The following is a 16,267-nucleotide window of genomic DNA, read 5'->3' as shown; positions in this document are numbered from 1 at the left end:
AAGCCTCTTTATTCAAGCGTTGCGTCTGCCTGAATGAAGTCCCATCATGACATCGTGAGTTGCGTGATGATACGACACCTGTTTACCTGAGGGGGGCATTAAACACTCAATCGGCGCTATTTCGCATTTCGCCTGGTCGGTCCCTCGCCGGTTTCCGTAGTCATTGGTTAAAAAAACATGGCTTCTCTCACAAGCAAGGCGTTTCTGTCTCTAGGTCGAATAAATGTTTCTGGTTTTGGACTGCAGAAATCGGCGAGCAGAGCCGCGTACACCACCGGGTCGTCTATAAATTCTTCTAATAGGAATAACGGTGAGTTTAATTTATTGTCGCTGTAAAATAACTGACGTTTATTCAGAGCCACAGCTAAGCTAACTGTTTGAAATGCTGTCATGGCTAGTTCAGGTACCTCTTGTCCTTTGACAACGAGGTACTTCAGCAGTTAGAGTGTCTAAACTTATTGATTTATTATGAGTGAGTTACTGTTTACATGGAGAAACAGATTTGTAAGTTGTATTTGTCTTAAAGCTGTGGTGTTTGAGGTCTCAGGGGTTAATGTGAGGGCTCCTGTGACTGGTTCATTATGTCAGAATCAGGCTTTCATATAGGTATCTCATTACACGTTGATGAATTTTCCTAGGTGTTTACAATGAACATTGTAAATAAGAAAATGTAATTGAAGACAAATGGCGAGTACTGCAAGACAAGAAGCATGAACAGAAAGTAGAAAATTAACAATAAAATATGTATAAATAGGAGTAAATATGTACAAAGATTTTGTGCAGGAGTGTGCAAAAGGTCACATCATTGTCTGGATGGCATTTTATCTTTTCCCATCATAATCTACCTACCAGCATCCACAGTAATATCAGACAAGAAATGCAAATGAAATGAAAGAAGATGGGATGATGCATAGCGGCATAAATGTGCAGAATATTTTCTTGTTTAATCCATGCCTAAAAATAGTGATCACATTTTCCTAAAGCACAACGTTATGTCTTCAAATTGCTTGTTTTGTCTGACTCCATATTCTTGTGAACTGAAGGTCATTGTAGACCCAAATGTCAGGGGGAAAAGGCATAAACTTTAAAAAGCTGAAACTAGGGAATGCATAGCATGTTTGCTTTAAAAGTAACTTCATAATGGGGGGTCCTGGTAGCTCAGATGAGCCCTGGTGCAGCAGCCCAGGGTTTGACTCCAACCTGTGGCCCTTTGATGCATGGCTTCCCTTCACTCTCTTCCATCTTGGACTGTTCTGTCTAATAAAGGCATAAAAATCCCCCCAAAAATGTGCATCAACAAGTAGAGCTGCAACGATTAATCAACTACTTGACAACTATTAAAATGATCAGCAACTATTTTTATAATTTATTAATTCCTGTGAGTAGTGTTGAATGAAAAGAAAATCTTTTATTTCAGCTTCTTAGTAAATATCTTGGAGTTGTGGGAAAAAGTCATTTAAGGAACTCATCTTTGTCTTTGGAAAACACTGGTTAACATTTCACTACATTTTGACATTTTATAGACTAAACAAGTAATCTATTAATTGAGAAAATAATTGATAATGAAACTAATCAGTTGCAGCCCTGCTGACAAATTGATTAACTATAATTCTTTAAAAGTAATAAAACACTGTTCAGCTCTATTTAACAATATACAATAGAGCAGGTAACCTGAAAAATAAAATGGATATAACAATACAGATCATACAATATATACTGTAAAATACATGTCACAAGATACATACCTGCCATGGATGAGTAAGTATAATTGTGAAAATAGAAATGAGAAATGAAATACAGTAAATACAACAAAAGAATACAGAAATTGCACTTGAGAAATATATTTTGGACGTGTGTATGGCTAAACTTGAAATGTTTTAAATTTTAGGTCCTCCTGAAAGAGGTGGTAGAGGATCTATGATCAGAAAACCCAAGAGAGATGTAAGTGTGAAGCTTTTATGACTTTATGGTTGTTATGGCTGAATATAATAAGATTTATATATGTCAAAATATTCACTAAGTTGCAAAAGGACTCCCACACACTGTCTGACTTGCAATATATCATCTATGTGCATCCTTTCAGTACTAGACTTTGATCAGGCTAAGGTCTGAGACTGAAATGTTGCAAATAAAATGTTGTATTACAACTTAGACAGTGTGCAGAAGTCCTTTACAACTTTTTGGTCCACTCACCCCTCTTCTACCCACCTGTCTCGTCTAATGATCTAAGATATTCAATAAGAAATTTGACAAAGTTTCTTACTGAATTGATGATTGTTGAAAAAATAATGAGTGCCATCATGGATTCTCTCACAGTAAACTTGAAAAAAAAAAAAAAAGCTTCCGTTGTCTTCTGTATTTGGTATCAGGCAGGGGAGCCCAGGACGGAGAAGATGCTGGTGGATCAGGACTGGAGTGCAGTTTATCCCGCAGCAACCCCCTTCAGACCGGGCTCTGTCCCCCTACCTGTGAGGATGGGCTACCCTGTAAGGGGAGGCGTTCCTCCAGAGAAGAAGGGCAACTTGGAGCTGATCAAGGTCAGACCTCATGATACCACATCATATGGATATTTTTTTAGGGATTAATAAAGTAAAAAACTTCTGATTATCTCCTCAGACAGCAATTATTAAAAGGACTACAAATGCTTATGTATTAGGCACTCAATGCAGCTGTTGGGTTATTTACACGATTCAACAGATTAAGCGCCTACAGATGTAAGTTTAGCCACATACAGCTGGCCCTGGCCTGTATCTGTATTTTATCCTATAGCATTGACCTCATAGTGTTCATTAGTTGAGTTAATTGCAGCAGGCCAGTGCTCTTGCAGCAGCAGATGAGAGCTTTTTGCTCTGCTGCGTGGCTCTGTGTCTGTGCCCGGATTACTGAGCTGCTGTGTCCAGACACCAGCTGCTCCATCTGGACCCGAGCCACCTGCAGATCCTCCTCTACTTTCACCCGTCACAGCTGGAGCTCTGCTGGGCGGACTAACGATATTGGTTTCATTCTCTCTGCCTGCCATGAGGGGCTAAAGTGCTATACATCCCTTGCTTGTATTTGGTACTTGGATATTTTTATTTATTTAATCAGAACTCATTGCTGATGTTCTTTTGTCCAAACAAAAGCCAATAATGTGACCTATGGGAATTTTATTTTGATGTCAATATGGAATATATAATAAAATTGTATGTATTATTTATTATCCTTTAATTGAAGGAGGAAGAGGATAGTAATGTTTGTTTACTACCTATTTAAAACCAGTGCATGTATTTTGAATACAGTCATAAAATAACTCTTCATACCCGCTGGGAGGCACATTTTAATACTGCTGGATGTTTTCATGTTTTTGTTATATAAACAGTTGCATGCATTTGCACATTCACAATCTCTCGCTCGTAATCTCTTTCAGATACCTAATTTCCTGCATTTGACACCAGCGGCCATCAAGAAGCACTGTGAAGCTCTGAAACGTAATCACATTTTTTTTTTATAGTAAAGAGAAAAGCTGTTTCCTGTTTCGTGGTGTTGTTTACCAGCAGAGGTATTATAGTTTTGTATTTTTCATTAGTTTTTAATTTTATTTCATTTTTAATTTTTGTTTTCAATTCACTTTAATTTCAGTTAGTTTCCAGAGTTGGCTAGCTTGTTTCAGTTTGTATTATTTAATAAGTTGTATTTATTCTTAGTCTTATTAATTCTATTATGAGAGTTATTTGTCAGGGGCAAGATTTAAGATGTTCAGAATAAGTATTACAATACAAACCCAATACTTTGTGAAGGATATTGAGTCACAGTCATGTAGACATTCCAGTCACAATAAACTGACAAAGACTAAAAGATTTCTTGTAGAGGTTTTAATTTTATTTAGGTTACTGTTGGAAGTACACAATATCATTTCACTTAGTTTTCTTTTATATTTATTTCCTAAAGATTTTTCTATTCTTATTTCAGTGAACTCGCAAAATGTTTCGTCTGATTTGAGGTGACAGCAGCCATTTAGATAATGGTCTCGCTTGTTTATGTAGGTCTTATTGAGGCATCAGTATTAAATGGAGACTTTCATAATCAGCTAAAAGTCTTTGTAGTAGCTCTAACTGTGATAACCTTGTTTAGCAGTAAATAATTTACTTTGACTCAAATATCTGTGTGTAAAAAATGTTTTTCTCTGCTGCCAGCATTCTGTACAGAGTGGCCCTCTGCTTTGGACACTGATGCCAAATGTGACGAGCACTTCCCCATCAAACTGAAGAGCACTGACTACATCTCTGCCGGCCCGTCTGTCAGAAACCCTGCAGCTCGCATTGCTCATCTCAAAGTGAGTTTCCCTGCTTTTCCGTTTTCTTTCTTTACTGGTTCTATAAAAAGGGTCTGACCTCAGTTTTTACCTGATGATCTTGGCTTTAATTCTGTTTCATCAATTTATAGAATGTCAAGTGTGGAGAAAGCCTACACTTAAAATGAGATTAGAGATTTACAGCGATGCGTAATCACCAGCTGACATCCCTGTGACTTAGAGACATTCATTGTTCTGTGACCTCAAACCTAAGAAATGATGCCATCAAGTCTACAGAGAGATTACAGTTCCAGAGAATTAGTTTACATTTAAGCATGTGCTGAAGCTCTGTTCAGAGTCTGTTTCATTGCCAAGTAGGTTTTCACATACAAGGAATTTGTCGTAGTATGATGGCGCTAAGGCCGCAACTAAAGATTATTTTCATTATCGATTGATCTGCAGATTATTTTCCCGATTAACTGTTTAGTCTATAAAATGTTCATAATTTCATAGAGCCCAAAATGACGTCAGTTCATTAATTGATTATCAAAATAGTTGGCAGCTAATTTTCTTTCGATCAGTAAATCTACTAATCGTGGCGGCTCTACTTGGTGCTTAACAACTGAGTACAAAAAATATAATTAATCATTAAGGCAAGAACTGCAAATCAAAACGGCATGAATAATAAATAAAACAAAAATAGAAAAACGATGTACAATATGACTTATTTAAACAATTAATGAGTTATACAGGTTTATGCAGGAACATGCAAAATATTGAACAACATTGTTCTTGTGAAAGTTTAGATTCTTAGTTTTTTGGGAGGCATTTTTGGGAAGTGTTCGTTTTTAAAAAAATCCTTTTTTTTTTTTTTTTTTTTTTTTACAGAAAAAGTACATCTAAGCATTGTTTATTTTCTGGGACATTTTGATATTCCTCTTAATCCCTCCAACCACTGAACCATCACTGTGCAATCCTACACACAGACCAGAAACATACATGTGAAAACGTAAAAATGAAAGTCCATGAAAAAGAAGAATCACACTTAAAGCTCCTTGTCAGAAGTTAGAAGTTATCAAATACAAAATAAAAGTATCAGTTAAAACTCAACACTATAACAGGTGTAGCAAATGACAATATAAAATTGGTTAGTAAAAAATATAAGACCCTTCATCAGTTGCACAGGATGATAAAAGACAGAACAGAGCAAAATTACAGAAGCTTATAGGGCCAGGCATGAGGGGTAAAAATGAGGAGGAAAAGATTCTGGGGGGGGGGGGGTGAAACTTTGGGCATAAAAAGAAAAATCAGAGGAAGATGTTTTTTCTGACTAAATTATTGAAAGGGTATTTCAACATTTTTCTCACCATTTCAATTTTGTTCTTCTTTGTAAGTGTTTCTCCCCACTCATTTTTTCTTATGCCCCCCTACAAAACAAAAAAGTAGTTTGACATTTTACTTTATTCTGGAGTTGCAAAGTAAAAAAAAAATTGCCACTCTGATATTTTTCCCAGCACTAATACTGTTCTGTACAAAGCAGTTTTCTTGCTGGCTGAGAAGGCCCTCATCCTGGCTGAACTATACCAAAGGAAGCTGTTCTGAATCAGTCAATGTGTGTGGCTTGGAAGAGGCTTCATGTTTACACAGTTTGATCATATACTGTAGGGCTTTTCACTCTAAAAAAACATCAAAAGAAATCCTGCCTCATGACGCAGATACTCAGAAATTTAAACAGCCCAGGTAGAAATGTGTCACTTTTACCATCACCCGCCATCTGCTCCACTGACACTTTGCCTTAGATTATTATCAGCATGGTAGGAATTATTCAGACATTAATCCAGGTGGATTAGGCAGTAGGATAGATTAGAGAGCAAATCTCACACAGTCAGGTTTCCGATCAAGCGGACCAGGATCCCATTTTCAGTTTACCGAAAATTCACTTAGTCTTTGGAAGAGGCACATATGTGGTAGTGTTATTTATTAAGACGTGATGAAACAAAATCTGTGGCTGAGTTTGATCCAGACCAGATACAAACTTCACCTCTTTACCATCTCTGTGCACATCTGTCTAGCCTCCTCACCTTTGTGTTGTCAGCGCACAAGGGTTAGCACACAGAATACATGATCACGTGTACCTTGTATTACCTTATAAATGCTTTTTTTTTTTGTTGCATTTTACAAATTATATAAGTCAGAGACATGAAAAACAATGTAATCATGGAATAATCTCTCCATTGTGCGTGGGGTTTAGAGGTTATTCTTGGCCACAGAATAAAGGCAGTGATTTCATTTGTAAAAAAAAAAGAAAAAAAAGTATAGTATTTTAATCAACACGGTCAAAGCTCTGTATAGGTTAAAAAAACAAACATTGTTCTTAGTTTGGGTTGTGGTTTTATTTTATCTCAAGAGATAAGCGATTCAGGCAGGAGATATAGCACATAATGAAATCACATCTGCCCTAATCTTTTTGTCGTTGTGTATTTTTCTTGACATTGCAAAGCTTTATAGGGAAACATTGGTACTTAAACTGTAGTTTCTCTTGTGGTAATGCGATCATGTCATTGCCTTCGCAGGTAAAGCTGTCCAGTTTGAATCTGGACGACCACGCACGCAAGAAAATGCTCAAACTCGTTGGGGAGAGATACTGCAAAGACACAGACATCCTCACCATCACAACTGACAGGTGAACACTCCCTCCTTACACTTCAGTATACCTGATGAAAAAGTGAGGAAATAAAACCTTAACTCTTTACCCTTTTGTCTTTTCCTCCCTCTCTCCCTCGCTACCAGCTGCCCTTTGAGACAGCAGAATCAGGACTACGCCATGTACCTGCTAACTGTCCTTTACCACGAGTCCTGGGTGAGTCAAAAATTTGTTTTCTCCTCTGTTGTGTCCACAAAACTGATATGACATTAAACAGACATTAATAATTAATCAGTTACAATCACCATAAAGGAAAAAACACTGCCCCCACCAAAAAAAAAAATACTGTCATAGTGATTAATGGTGTAAAAACAAAATGCTAGTTTAGTCTGACTGTTTCAGCCATGCCATTTAAAGATCCATCTTCAGCCCCTACTTTACCTTACTTTGCCTCTACCAGGGCTTAGCGGAAACACCTCTGCCATTTCTCTGTCCACACTTGTCACGGGTCTCCTGTGACTTTGTCCTTTTCCTCAGTCTCTCTTTTTGTATACTGACCTTTTATCTTCTTTCAACAAGTATCCATTCATTTAAAGCCTGGTTGCTCTCTTGTATTACTTACACTGATGACCTCCTGTCACTTCAGTGGTCTGTTTGAGATCAAACGAACAGATCATCTGGGGCCTCTTTTATAAAATGGACTTAGCATCTTGAGTTTGATTTACACAGAAAACACAGTGTAAGTAGTTATTTATAAAACCTTTCTTTGACATGGAGATGATCTTATCTCTGGGGTAAGTCTGGACTGAAGTGATTTTCCAGCAGACACAAGCATGTGGCGAAAGTCTCGTTAGCTTTCTGAGAAACATGATAGAAATTGTTAATTAAAGGTGTGAGAAAGTACCTGTGGCGACACACTCTCAAGCAAAGTGTTTGGCTTTGTTTGTCAGCCCACCATTTAGTCTTGTGACATTTTTTATATATTTATTCTCTATATTGTTTGAGAAACTGTTGTCTGGGTGGTTTATAGTTTTTCTTATAGGAATAAAAAAAAAAGTTTTATTGAATTGAATGGTTAATCCACAACTTTTCACATTGGTGGGAGCTGTTGTGGGAGATGTCATTGAGGAAAGAAGTTAGTAATAATATATTTTAGGAATGAAATATTCAAAAGAAAAGTTGCAAAACTATATTACACAAAAGTCTGGTGACATTTAAATTTGGCTAGCGACACAGCACAGTACGTTTTCACCAGGGGAATTCTTGTCCATCTTGCTCTGTGATCTGAGAGACCGAGCCCATTAGGGAGGTATCAGACTTGAATGGGCAGCAGGATGGCAAACAGCAGCATTGTCCAGTGACATTTATCCACAGATGGGGGGGAAAAACAGACTCCCCTATCAGGTGTTGACCCTGATACTCATTCACATTAAGCCATCCGTGCCACATCAGAGAACCCTGCCACAAGGTGCCAGCCACATAAAAGAAAATGACTCCCCTCATTACGCAACCTTTGCCTTTTAGGAGCTTTTCCTGTCATCGCTTAGTCACTTTTTCTTGTTTTTTTTAAAGTTCTCTCATTTGGGAAAGGTGTCCGAGCCAGGAAGCAGTACACTGTCCGCTGCCCTTTAGGACACACAATGGAAAGCACAGTGCTTGTCCAGCAGGCTTGTGAAAGCTGTGAGAGTGGCGTGGCGTTCAGGTTGCAACGGTAGCCCACAAAGAGACCAATTGTTAGCAGCCACTGTGGTGATTTTATCTCCGCACTCAGGGAGACGGACCTTGCCTGCTAATTCCAGTGTGTGCTAATCCAGGCCAGCGTTGGGGCTGACTGCTCGAAGCCGCCTCCAACATGGAGGGAAGTTTACCACTAGAGGCACTCCATCTGTGTCTGTGCCTTTATGCCCAACACATGTCCTCTCTTTCCCCCTAACTGAAAATATAAATTATTTGACAGGTATATAAACAGGTGGCCATTAGTCTTCTGGCAAGTTATCAAAGATTTTGTCTGTTGACCAAATGACTCTGTGATGGATGCAAGGACAAAAATGGTGTCGACACCTCTGCATCATTTAATTTTGTATAATACAGCATCAGGAAAAAGGTTTGAACTTTGCCAGTAACACATAACTTACAGTTATGAATGTTACATAACTTCAAAGTTGAACAAGAGAGAGACAGAGCAGCGGTGGCCGATAGAGCTTGAGAGTGAATGAAGTGACAGAGCAGCACTGGCAAGAAATAAGATGTTATTTTCTGATTGTTTTGTCACACTTTTCTTTCTAAAGCACAAATAAACACACCCACACCCCTGCAGAATGACAGAATTTGTGTGAATTCAAGTGATCCTCAGTCTGCTCTGCCTGTTTGTGTGTATCTCTCCCTGCAGCTCTCACAGACAGTGAGCAGAAGAGACAGTCATAAATGGCAAAATAACTGCTGGTCACAACTTTTTTATAGAGTTCTGACCGCATAACCTGTTACTGGGTTGGGGTCTACACACCACCTCCCTAAGGCTAATACCCAGAAACATTCTGAGCACAGCAAAATAAAATAATACAGGCATCGCCACATTATTTTAGTGGGTCAGAATTTGATTAATTTCATGAGTCTATGCACTCTATGAAATCATGCATGGTATGCCTTTAAACAATCAGTGCAATTGACCTTTAAGTTCAGTCTGACTAAACTTTACCTCTTAAAACTAAATATTGCCTCACCATAGGACGATAATCTGCAGATCCCTCTTCGTTGCAATGAGGCACACTGTGGAAAATATTTTGATCTAAGCTGCTCATCTTTTCCCAAGTATGTAGTGCTCCCCACTGACTAGTCCCTGGACTTGTTCCAGACAGGATGTTATGTGGATCAGATATGTATAGCGGTAATGATGGTCATTAACCTCAAACACCTGGAGAGCAGCAAAGCTGAGGTTCTGTCGCTGCCCCGCTTTAAGCTGCTGCACAATGCAGCGTATTGTTCTCAAGGGAACGTGATGACAGCTAGACAGGCAGTGGACGGAGGACTACATATGGAGAAATACTATCTCTGTGAGAGGAGCATCAAAGAAGGGGTGAGCAGTGACCAAGGACCCACAACTTTTACATCTCTTGCCATACTGTCTTCCAAAGCGCAGACCAAGCCAGATCCTTGAAAACCCCAACCGAAAAACATCTTGCACAATTGGCTCTATGTTCGCACAGTGGATTAGCTTGACGTAACTGTTGTACCACACATAAAGTTCAAATTTAATGATACAGACAAGTCGGCGTGGATAAATCCCTCATTTTCAGTCTTTGTTTGAAGATAACAAATGTGTTCTGTTTTTCTCATTTTTCAGAAAACAGAGGCCTGGGAGGCTGAGAAGACTGTGGCAGACATGGAGGAGTACAGCTGGGAGGGCAGCCTGTCCCAAAAGAATATCTTAGATTTGCTAGCACGCCTGAAAGTGGCTGGGGAAGGAGAAGGCGAGGAAGTGCGAGAGCAGCTGCTGGGGAGAAAAGAGGTGCAGGAGTATAAGGACTCAGTCACAAGGTTGAAGAATGAAGGAGAGACCGAGAGCACCATGCTGCAGTACAAAGAGGCCGTCAAGAAAGTGCTCAGTCTGTAATACAGATTAATGTACAAATGTATTTACATGAAGATGGTGACCAAGAGCAGTAGCAGCCTGGAACAGGGTCCAAACATTTTGAAATACTTGTGTACTTATAAAAATCATTTTGGACTCCATGCACATAGTAGTAACACAAGAGATTACTGGAGATAATTACTGTTCCGATACACATCAGGATAGTACAACCTCAAGGGTCCCAACTAATGTATTTATTTTTCAAAACAAATGTACTGTCTCATCAAGTGTATGATGCCGTCTTTAATACAAAAATAAAAGTCTAATGTATGCTTTAAGTTTGAAAGTTGTGTGAAGTTGAAGGAGTGATGGGTAAAGCTTCTATGCAACTAGTGCAGTGATTGTTTGCATGGCCCCTGAAAGCGCTGCTTGTAGCAGTCTAAAGAACCAATCATCCGATCAGCTTCACTAGGGCTGCAACTGGCGATTATTTTCATTGTCGAATAATTTTTAATTTATCGGAATTTTGTTTGTTTGGTCCAGTAAATGTCAGAAATACTTCTTCAAACATAAGATGATGTCCTCAAATGATATTCAGTTAACTGATAAAGAGGACTAAAGAAATCATGAATATTCACATTTAAGAAGCTGAAATCAAAGAATTGTCTTTTTTCTTAAGTTACTCAGATCAATTGATTATCAAAATAGCTGGCAATTAGTTTAATAAGTGATTAATGACTCAACAGTGTGCTCCCTTGGGTCCTCAGCAACACACCCACCAAGTGTGAAGTCGATCGGATGAACGTGTCTAGAGATTTGTGAAGGACAGTCGTACGCACATACATTCATACAGACAGATTTCCTCCTTTGTAGTTAGATGCTTCTGCTGCTGTAGCATCACCTATTGGCCAAATGGCACCAAAACTCACAGTCACTCATAGAATATCTACACGTCCATTAAATATTGTTGCAATAGCACAGAGCATTCAAGAGATAAGACATTTGTTGTATCATAAGCCCTGTCTACAGCATTTCAGCAAACTTTGATGGCCAGCTATAGCAAAACTATACAGAATATCAAAAATCCAAAAACTTTTTCAGGATTAGTCCAGAGATGTTCTGTACCAAATTTGATTGCATTCACCCAAAATCTGTATAAGGAATAGCAAAAAAAACTGCTTTGACTCATATTCCAGACTAACAGTTCAAAAGTTAAAGGCCAAAACAAAGTTCTATATTATAGCCATCTGGCCATACTGCACCAAATTTGACACTGTACTCCTCTGGGTTCTTGTAATTTAAGCCATTCCCACAGCATTTGAGCAAACTTTAAGGGCCAACTCTGGCAAAGTGATATAGAATATCAAAAATCCAAAAAAAAAGTAACTTTTTCCAGATTGGTTCAGAGATGTTCTGTACCAAATTTGGTCCAGATTGCTGAAAATTTGGAAGAGGAGTAGCAAAAAAGGTGACTGGATTGTCTTTCTAAACCATACACCCACCAAGTGTGATGTAGATCGGATGAACAGTTCTCAAGATATGCATAGGACATACATTCCTTCCTTTATAGTCAGATAAAAGCCCTTTTCAGTCAGCACCCATCCCACTCTCGTCCCTATCAGGTCATGGAAGGGCACTCCAGTGAAAGGATGCTTTCAGCAGCAGGTCATAGAAAAGTACCTCACCCTTCTGAGGGAGTTTTGGTCTGTGGTCCATGCACTTTTAGGTCAAGAGAAACCCAATGCACTGAGGAGATGTGCTGGGCTGCAGGAGGGTTAAACACTGAAGGCCACAAGACAAAAAGCAGTCGTTTTTACGATCTGAACAGCCCTTGAATTGTAGCTGTCTCTTTTTTTTCTTGGAAGCGCCCATTAAGTCCCACTTAAGACCAGCATAGACAACTGGCCAAAGTCCTTGAGGTTTGGCATCGACATCAATTAAACTCATTGAAGTACATCAAAATGTAGGTCAGCCAAATGGACATCATATCATCTTTCTTGAGGCAAATTGCTGCGGTCACACACATCGGCTGAGTTTGACTCTTCATGTCAAACATCACTGCGTCATGAGTGAAACCAAAATCATGGCAACTATGTGTTTGGTAATCTCATCTTAGCCATAAAATACCTCTGACTGTTCAGTTTAAATATACAGACATGTAACCTCAATGTATCAGTTGAAAGTTAAAACATCTTCACCCTATTCTGCACCCCAGAAATCAAAAATACATCTAATTCTCTTACTTGTAGTACTATTTAGCCATCCATATTATTTTAGTGTGAGTTGCAGAGTTATGGAGATATCAGCCATAGAGATGTCTGCCCTCTCTTAAATATAATCAAGGTAGATGGCACTCAGCTTGTGGTGCTCAAAGTACCAAAGAAAGTACATAAATAGAAATAGTTCCTATATGAAATGGTTCACTTGAAAGAGGCAGTCCTCAAACAGACAACAGAATTCGAAAAATACAGTTTTTCATTTGATTTGATGAATTGAGGGAGGATGTCAAAATGCACTCTCCTTACTAACCTGCCATCCTGACTCATTGATCCTCTATCTTACTGAGATTCATGCTAGATAGAATCTGTGGCCCCTGACCATGGCTCTGAAACATCAGAATCCTAACTGTGCACTGATGTATTGATAAATCCATGGTGCTGTCCGTGGTGCTGAAGTAGAAGATGGATTTGTAATAGCAACCTTTTCTCTCCCGCCCTTCTGTAAGTATAGCTACAAGAATCATTCATGAGTCCGTTCGCTAGTTGTGGTTGAAGGAAACGAATGTGTCCATCCCTCCTAAAAAAAAAAGATTACCTGGTTGTTCCATTATACTAGAGAGAAGGCAGATATCTTACAACAGATATCTCTAAGTCAGCAACTCACATTAAAACAATCTAGATGGATAAAGTGCACTACAGGTAAAAGGAAGTAGTAGTAGTTTTGATTTGGGGGTGAACTGTCTATTAAAACAATCCACTTTTTACAAAAATATAACAGTATCAATTCAAATGGATGTCAAAATGTCTCTTCATCCTGGAATCCTTCATTAAAAACAACTGTAAACATAAGACCAATGTCAGTTCCAGCACACTTTCAGGTGTTTTCTCTGACCAGCACATACTTTATCAGACGCATGGAGCCCCTTTTCCCTCTCCATGATGTTCGGTAGCGTCCCATCCTCTTCCTCTGACCCCTCCAGCTCACTACCAGCAGAATGGAGCAACAGCAGCTCAGCAGCACTGTGATGCAGATGGCCACCGCAACCAGTAAGGTATGAGCGGCTACGTGCCACCCAGGCCCCAAACCACCGAAGGAATCCTCTCCACTGACACCCTGGCCTCCGTCACTGCCCGCAGTGTGGTTCCTCCCCACGTTGCCCTTGGTGTCGTTGGGGTATTGCTTGCTGCTCTCTATGTTGCCCGTAGTGGCTGTGGAAGTTGGAGGGCTAGTAGCCAGCTGAGAGACGGTGGTGGTGTGATGATAGGGAGGCACTGTGGAGGGCTGTGTAGTTGTGGAAGAAACTGCGGGAGTGGTGTTGGGATTGTGAGGGCTGATAGTGGTTGTTGCAGTGGATGAAGGAGGTGTAGTAAAACTGGGTACAAGAGAAGTGGTGGAGGCGGCCGTGTTTGTTTCATGGTTCCCTGAAGCTGGTGGAGTGTTTGGAGCAGAAGATAAGACAGCTGTAGATGTGGGAACTGTTGAAGGCTGGCTGGTGCTCTGCAGCGTAGTGGTGGTTGCAGTGTTGGTTGTAGTGGTGGTGAGCACTCTGCTCGCTGTGGTGGGGCGTTTAACCGTGGGCGCTGAAGTCGGGGGCAATGCAACAGGTGGAGGTGGATGGATGAACTGGCGTTTGTCTGAAGACAGCGGCTCTGAGGAGTTCACTCGACTGTAGTGGTGGGGTAACACGCGTACATTAGAGGTGAAGTACTTTCCGAACACCAACAGGTCAGGATCCACACCTAGGAAACAAACAAACTGTTAAGCCTCTTCTTTGATTTGTTGTTTTCACATTTTGCTGACAGTTAAACAAATTGGCTTTTTAAAAATATAAATATATAAAAATTGTGAATTTCAACTTTTCTAAAAGAATAAACATATTTTACTATTATATATTTTATATATAATATAATATATCACATAATTATGTGTCAGCCCTGTGACGGACTTGCAACCTGTCCAGAATGTATTGCTCCTCTCACCCAGTGTCAGATACACTCCTGCCTGTTATAGATAATGGGTGGATAATATTTTTATTAGTAGTATTCTGTCTCAGTGGTGAAGAAAGTCTTCAGATCTTTTACTTAAGTATAAGTAACAATACCTGAAAAAAAATACTGTGCATTTAAAATCAGACTTCAATAAAAATACATTAACCTTGGGATAAAAGTATCAGGAGTAAAAGTACTTGTTATGCAGAAAAAAATGCTTCCATGATACTATTAAATATTGTGCTATTAGATTAAATAATCCCTAATGCTGATGTTGGTTGAGATGGTGATAACTTTGTTAGGTAATTGGTAAAAATATTTTATATGTTTTATGTACTGTATACAGCAAACTTTTGTACATTCCCTGGTGAATACTTTGCACATTAGTACACCAGACTGCACACTTCTTGTATTTAACTAACATATTGTACATATTTTTTATTTATGCCTCTGGACTAGCTGTATTTGCTTTTTAACTTTCATTATATTTTTCTACTTACTGTGCATATTGTTATGTACCAAATTACCAAGACAAATTTCTTAAATGTGTAAACCTACTTGTCTAATAAATAATGACTGGAGTTAAAAATTAGCCTACAATGGGCCTATTTCCCTCAATGTAGTAGGGTAGAAATAAAGTGGCAGAAAATGGGAATACTCAAACAAAATGCACAATCCTCAAAATTGAGTAAAATGTAACCTTTTTTTTCTTGCAGTGAACATTTTTAATGTATTTCTTGAGAATAAACAGGTTGGCTGTACTCTATATGCATCCATGTAGAGATATTTTAACAAATATAACTTTCACAGACAATATAACTGTGAATTAGAGGTAGTGAAATAAATATTTTTTACTTTACTTTGCTTACCCTTTGTGATATTGTAGAGAACAACGTTGCCTCTGTGGCTGAGGATGCAGCTCTCCAGTGTTGGACAGTGCAGGTGGTAACAGTTGACGTTTTCTTGAGTTGTATCATAGTGAAATATGGCCAGATTACACGAAACTGACAGAGGGAAGAAGATCAATAAGTAGAGGCAAAATGCACCGTGACAAATAAAAGAAAATATTAAGTATGTGACAACATGGTTCAATATCTGCGTGTGTTTTACGCTGATTAAGAGGAATAACTCACAGTTTCTGGTGAGGCAGCAGGTGCGGCTGCACTTGAGCGCGGTCTCCTCCTGGTAAAACTTGAGCAGCTGAGCTCCTCTCCTCTGAGACTCCTCGATGTCGATGAAAATCCCAGGAAAGCGTCGGATCCAGCAGTTCTTATAATAAGAAGTCGGCGAGCACCTCGACTCGGTGTGGCACACCACACTCAGAACCGTCAGCAAACCCCATGTGACATTCATGGCGCGCAATGTAGATCAGACCATGTTAAATTACAGTCTGGACGGAGAAGCAGCGACATATCTGGGGCGCTGATTACTTGGAGTTGACATGAAGGCATGAAGCGCAGCCAGTGGTTGTGGTTTTACTGGTGCCGGTAGCTCCACAGGTGTGTCACAGCTACGCACCTGGAGGAGGTGGAGACCCAGCCGTGCGTCAGGTGTCCAGACTGCACCACGGCAGCTTT

General features: G+C 39.4%; 2 protein-coding genes across 2 annotated transcripts; one reads left to right on the top strand and one right to left on the bottom strand.

The window, feature by feature from the left end:
• Positions 1-127: 127 nt before the first annotated feature.
• Positions 128-10,615, top strand: mrps35 (mitochondrial ribosomal protein S35). Its single transcript, XM_084734911.1, has 8 exons — positions 128-310; positions 1,889-1,941; positions 2,370-2,537; positions 3,407-3,467; positions 4,173-4,312; positions 6,844-6,953; positions 7,061-7,130; positions 10,255-10,615. Exons 1-8 carry the CDS (start codon positions 178-180, stop codon positions 10,522-10,524), a joined length of 1,005 nt encoding a protein of 334 aa, XP_084591037.1. The 5' UTR covers positions 128-177; the 3' UTR covers positions 10,525-10,615.
• Positions 10,616-13,340: 2,725 nt separating this feature from the next.
• mansc4 (MANSC domain containing 4) lies at positions 13,341-16,267 on the bottom strand. Its single transcript, XM_084734627.1, has 3 exons — positions 15,824-16,267; positions 15,560-15,694; positions 13,341-14,441 (listed from the first exon to the last, which is right to left on the bottom strand). The coding sequence occupies exons 1-3, from the start codon at positions 16,041-16,043 to the stop codon at positions 13,576-13,578; spliced, it is 1,221 nt and encodes a 406-aa protein (XP_084590753.1). The 5' UTR covers positions 16,044-16,267; the 3' UTR covers positions 13,341-13,575.

The sequence above is a fragment of the Lutjanus erythropterus genome, chromosome 13 (assembly GCF_056507025.1).
Source record: "Lutjanus erythropterus isolate fLutEry1 chromosome 13, fLutEry1.hap2, whole genome shotgun sequence".
NCBI classification, from domain to species: domain Eukaryota; kingdom Metazoa; phylum Chordata; class Actinopteri; order Lutjaniformes; family Lutjanidae; genus Lutjanus; species Lutjanus erythropterus.
This window is presented reverse-complemented; position numbering and strand designations above follow the sequence as displayed.